Raw genomic sequence first — 6,000 nt, forward strand, 5'->3', positions numbered from 1 at the left:
AAACTTTGGCATGTTTAAATTGTGTCTACCCCTACCCCTGCCCCAATACAGATTATTATGCCCTCTTTGGCACTATATGCCATGGATGTGAGTTTCCCATAGAAGCTGGTGACATGTTCCTGGAAGCTCTGGCCTACACCTGGCACGACACTTGCTTTGTATGCTCAGTAAGTAAACTCTTGTTTCTGAATTGAAGGAGCACAGTATGGCCGGTTCTAGCCTAAGCGCTAAATGGGAATAACAGTTTTTATATCTCTCAGTGCTTTAAACCTAGAAATATTTTTACAGTGATTTTGAAAATTGTTTATTAAAATTTTCGGTACTTTTTGAAATTGTTTAGCAATTTCAAAAATAATGTGATGTTTACCCCTTTAGAGAAAATCCTGTTTTTGATACATTTTTGTTTATAAGGAGAAGCTATATATTTCTTAAAACAATAAGAGCCTTTTACTTTTTTTAAACTATGTTTTATTGGAGTACTTTTAGTCATTTATGAAAACATAGGTACTTCTTAAAATAGAAGTAAACTGTTATAAAAATCTATTACTGACTTAACAGTGGAAGTAAACTGTACGTTGATCCATTTCCTTCCTTAGTAATAGTCTATGAATGTTCTTTTCTTTTTGAGACTATAATAAACTTGTAGTAGTATATTTACCTCTTTCATTTGATATTTTAATATTTTTGGCTTTATTTTTAATGATGAGTATAGATTCAGAGATTAACGTGAACCTAAGATATATATTTTTTAAATTTAGAAGTAAATATCTAATAAAGTATTCTGTTCAGATGTTTGTTTTTTTTAATTATATTTAATATTTCTAATAGTTTTTAAAGCCATTGTAGGAAGGGAGAAAAGGCTTGTTAATTGAAGTCAAATAATTTCCTCAAACATTACCATTGAACCCTGTCTTGTTTACCTCATCCATCTCTTAGACTTCATAAAATCTATAAAAAAGCCACAACTGTTAGCAGATTTACCGCCTCCTATTCTCTGGTAGATCTGCTCAGGAGCATTAAAATTAACAAAGACAGTAGGAAAAATAAGACATAAGTGTGAATAGTTAACTGACGACATAACTTCCAGCAGCCAGATGTTGACTAGGGTTTTCATTTTAAGAAACAAAGAAATGAATTAAAAATAACTGTCAGATATTCTGTGACTGTATAATAGGGGCTTGGGAATGGGTGGCAAAGCAACTGTGCTGGGTTTTTTGGTTTATTTCTCTGAATGCTTTGTTTCTCTGCAACAAGAGGCAGATTTAAAACATTGACTAGAATCTGAGAAGAGAAATTATATTTAATGTGACCTATTTATGTGTTAATTTTTTCACTAGGGCCAAGTAGTCATTCCCAACAGAGAAAAATAATGATCAGTGAGTTTAAATAAATTAGAATGCATTCCAGGAAAAAGTCATTCTTCATTGCTTTTGAAAGATTCCATGGAATATAATAGTAATCATGAAATGCTAGGGGGTCTAACACAACCACCTAAAGTGCTTTGTCATGTTATCCATTGGGTAAAAAAATCATTTTCCCCTTGTTAGGCGTACTTGATAAAATAATGATATTCTCTCAAATAATGCTTCTTTTTCAGGTATGTTGTGAAAGTTTGGAAGGTCAGACCTTTTTCTCCAAGAAGGACAAGCCACTTTGCAAGAAACATGCTCACTCTGTGAATATTTGAAAGTCAACAGTCCAGGGGAAGAGAAGAAATTTGAAGAGAAAGAGGAGAATTTAAATCACCGATTAATTTTTAGATTTAATATTTATATGGAGTTTTGAAAAATAATAGTGGCCCTGAAGGGATAAATTCCAGGCTTTGAAAACCAAGTCTATGAGGAAATATCTGGCTTCATAAAGTAAAGAGACAGTTTGGCGTTTATTATTACTTTTTTTCCTGCATTTTCTGCCCATAAAATAACTTTTATAAAAGCCAGTTTCCTGGTTGACTATTAAATTCATCTTAGAATAAATCAGTGAAGAATTAAATTTTAGAATAAAAGCCTTCAACCTCTATGCTGAAATAATTATACCTTCTTTCCTTACTAGGTAGTTGTGAGTAAATCTATAAAAGGCAATAAAAATGCCTTACACTTAATTAATAAGTGAAACATGGTGTTTTTTTTTTTAAAAAAAATAGTGTTTATCTTTAAAACAGTAAATAGGAGTTTAAACAGAATTTTATCAATAGTAGGTGTCAGGGTTTTTTAAACTGTATACTTTTTGTTGTTGTTGTCTTTACAGTTGATCATTCCAGTAGGAAAGGCCAATGAGATTTTGATCAAAATGTGTCATGCCCAAAAGAGATGTTATATTTTTCTCTGATCCCCTCCACCCCAGAAAAGCTACCATATAGCTTATAAACTTTAAATTTTTGCCTTTTATTAAAATATGACCATTTCTACTCATTGTGTATGTTTCACCACCTGTATTAGTCAAACTATTTTCTTTCCCTTCCCCATGCTGAGGTAAAGAGCTTGTTGAATAACTTTGGATTCTGAAAGTTTTCTCTGTCTTTAAAGAGAATAAAGAGAAAAGAATGCTGTTGGGAATTACAGGAAATCAGAGGATTAGATCAGAAAATTTTTTAAATTCCCCCTTTTTGGACAATGAATCAATTAGATCAGTTTCAGAGTTATACTACTGACTGATGAAGGTTTGAAATTTCTCTTTGCAGAATAATTTTTTTCTTTAGTTCTACATTGGAAAAATAAAAGATTGGCTTGGGGATGTGATAAAAATTTAGATTTTTTTTTCTTTTGGTAGTTCTTTCTCAGTAATAAATGAACCACTTCCAAATGTAATCATGAAGTTTGGAATTCACAGAGGTTTGATAGTATAGAGAGGAATGTGATTAATTATTCAGACCAGCCTTTCTTTGTTTTTTTCATTTTAGGGAAAAAATTATGTAGATACCACAGGAAGACAGAGAAGCAATTGTGGTAAAATTGTGGATCCTATTGATATTTGAGAGAAGAGATTATGGCATTTGATAGTTGTTTTTTATTTCTTTGTTACCAAAATGGACAAAAGCCCATGATCACATTGAGTTATCATTTAAGTTTGTTCGGGGAAGGGTGCTTTTATAGTTGAGACTGAGCCCCAAGCCCTGCCTGTCCCATCAGTCACTTGTGACTTCACTTCCATTGTGTGCATGTTTGTTAGAGAGGGCGGTTTTAGGCTATAATATTTGTTTAACCTCCCTAAGAACTTTTCAAGGTATCTGTCCTGAAAGCTGCTAATTTATCGTCTAGCAGACTTAACATGCAGATAATAATTAACTGGGGACAAAAGAGTGAGAAGGGTGACACAAAGCGGCAAACTAAATGGTTCACCAACAGCAACCCCAAACTACCTCCTCACCCTGCATCTGTAGGGAGGCAGGAAGTTTTTTGTTGTTTGTTTCCTAAAAGCTGGAACTGAATTGTGCATTATTTCCCAATGCTGCTGAAACCACCTGTAGAAGACATGCCGGCTGTGTGCATTGTCACGTTATCTTAGTGTCAGTCCTTTGCTTTACACAACATAAAGTAAGTTGGTGGTTTTGTTTTGGTGTGGTAGAGATTTGTTGTTGTTGTTATTTAGTTTTGCCTTTACAGATTATATGCCAAGATAGTATTTGATAAGTCAGCGGCATTGGAATGGCGTTTGGGTATTTCCTTCAAAGAATTTTATTTGACCTGGATTTCTTATAAAGTTATCTTACATTAAGCACTTCATTTTTATTACACTTTTCTTTCTGCATATTATTCGTAGAGCATAATGTTGCATTTCTCTAAATTTTATCCCTAAAAGGATAACGTCGCTTCCTAACTTAACATTTTGTCTTTGTGCTTTGTCCTTCTCTTCTGTGGCAAAGCCTTCTTCTGTCTGTTCCTAAAACAGTTAATCCTGTGAAATAAATATTGCTTATAACCCAGAAGAATCTCTGTATTTTACAGTGGGGAATGCCATATTTAATACACCAGCATTAATCTTTTAATAACTGGCAGCACTTTAATCTTCTGGTGAGCTCCCTGAATATTTATTTTTCTGATTATAAATATTCCATGTCAGTAACAATTTTTTAATTATTACCTCTTTATTGTAGAGCATTACTTTCAGTCTCTCTAGATGTATATTTTGGAATGTTGTGCTTAGGATAATACAGATTAAGATCACAGTACACGACTCTAAAGCATCCCCTGCTTGAGTTCCCCAGTTTCCAGATGTTAGTGATCGGTTCAGATGTACACCATTTTACAGGGACGGAATGTTGCTCACTGAAGCAGCAGCCTAAAAATAATGCCCTCTGCATATGCTTGTAGCATTCGTATTTCCTGTTGATTCAGATTACAGTTAGAGCCTAAAACTAAAACCTGATCATTTGGTCACTGTATGAAGACAAGTAGAAATAAGAGTTTAATCTTCAAAATATTAGTTCAGCGTTATGTTTACAAATGATCTATAACAAAAAGGCATTCGTGGTACCGTTTTCAAGGACCACTTTTATAGAAAATAATTCCTCTTCCCTGTTCAAGTGTGAATCTAGAGTTATATTAACATTTTTGTGATATTTGGAGTTTAGTCATTCCTATTGAAAGAAGCTTTTCAGACATAAGGGAAGGGAAAACACACTGAATAATTTTACACAAATTTAATGTGGCTTCATTTTGTCCCCCATCACCCCCCAAATGTTTTAAGGTTTTGGGTTTGGATTTTCAATGTGTCATTTGCCTTATGTGTTAATCTCTATCTTCTGTTTCTTTACATTTTTCAATTGGTATATGTCTGTGCTGTTTTGCTTTTGGATAGATTTTCTAATTAAAAACCACATGAGAAATATAATCAGTATAGTAATACCTTCATGTGCACACACTCAGTAAATAAATGGCTGCAGTGATGTAGACAGGCTTTCCTGGTTTTTCTTTTTGGGTGGCAAGTGGTTTCCATTAAGTCATGGGGAAAAAAAAATCATGTTCACAGGATAGGCTGAGATGTGATAATTCTCAGGAGAATTCCTCTTTTATGGTATTTGCCTATCAAAATGTCCCAGAAACAATAGGTTTGAAAATACTGTCACTTTTATTCTATTTTAATCCATATTTATGCTCTGCATGTGGCATGTGCACAATAAATGGTTGTGAATAGATAGTAAGCTCTAATTGTCTTTCTTTTAAAAATATTTATTGCTGAAATCATCGACTGGAGTAACCTGTCCTATCAAGCATTATATTGTATCATATATCACATTCAAACAACATCAGTTGTCATCTACATTTTCATGTCTTTCATTGACCAGGGTACGCTACTTCATTTTTAACTCATTCTGATCTCATTAGCTAACTTTTCTGTAGCTAGGTAGGCTCATCTATTCCTTGTCTGTTCATTGCTTTCAGATTTTTTTCCAACTGTGTAAATTTGAGAGGAATGTTTCTGTTGCAGGCTGTATATTGGAATAAAAGACAAATTCAAGTGTATTTGCTCACAGTATATGAAACTCCAGAAGCCAAACTTATAAGAACATCAAGTCTGCATCTGACATTTTAATAGCTGCTGTTTGGTTTCTATCAATCACGTCATTGCACATTAAAATGCACCGACAAAATAAGAGATCTGTCATTCCTTCTTTAAGAAACAGTAATCCAGTACCAGATTTATAGGCTTAAGACTCAACAGTGTGTGTTCACAATAAGTCCCCATTCAGTGCTCAAACCAGAACAAGCCTCCCTGTCATTCAGTGTTTTCTGGCCAAAATGTCCCCCATGTAAGATTATCAAAGGTTTTCTTACAGAACTACCTATAAAATCTTTTTTGCCAGCAAAAGCTTAATTTAGGTTGGTGGTTTCCGTTCCTGAGTCCTCTCAGACAAGATCTTGGTTATATCAGAAACACATAGGACCTGATGTATTATTAGCAGGCCTGGTGTTAATTAGGGAGAATTACCAGAAATAGTGTGCTTCGTGGGAATTTATTACAGAATCACACCTGACTGATGGCAGAATAGGAGTTGCTGAG

At 33.8% G+C, this 6,000-nt stretch overlaps 1 protein-coding gene across 4 annotated transcripts in view; it reads left to right on the plus strand.

Annotated features, from left to right (window-relative positions):
- PDLIM5 (PDZ and LIM domain 5) overlaps positions 1-5,460 on the plus strand; it is a 214,603-nt gene extending 209,143 nt beyond the window's left edge. For all 4 annotated transcript variants that reach the window (XM_027116933.1, XM_027116934.1, XM_027116935.1 and 1 more), the window contains 2 exons: positions 52-167; positions 1,598-5,460. In XM_027116933.1, coding sequence (XP_026972734.1) covers positions 52-167; positions 1,598-1,687 — 206 coding nt within the window. In that variant the 3' untranslated portion in view covers positions 1,688-5,460. The remainder of the gene's footprint in view (positions 1-51; positions 168-1,597) is intronic.
- The last annotated feature ends 540 nt before the right edge of the window (positions 5,461-6,000 follow it).

The sequence above is a fragment of the Aethalodelphis obliquidens genome, unplaced genomic scaffold (genome assembly GCF_003676395.1).
Source record: "Aethalodelphis obliquidens isolate GAN/ISIS:26980383/991018 unplaced genomic scaffold, ASM367639v1 scaffold17, whole genome shotgun sequence".
Lineage (NCBI taxonomy): Eukaryota > Metazoa > Chordata > Mammalia > Artiodactyla > Delphinidae > Aethalodelphis > Aethalodelphis obliquidens.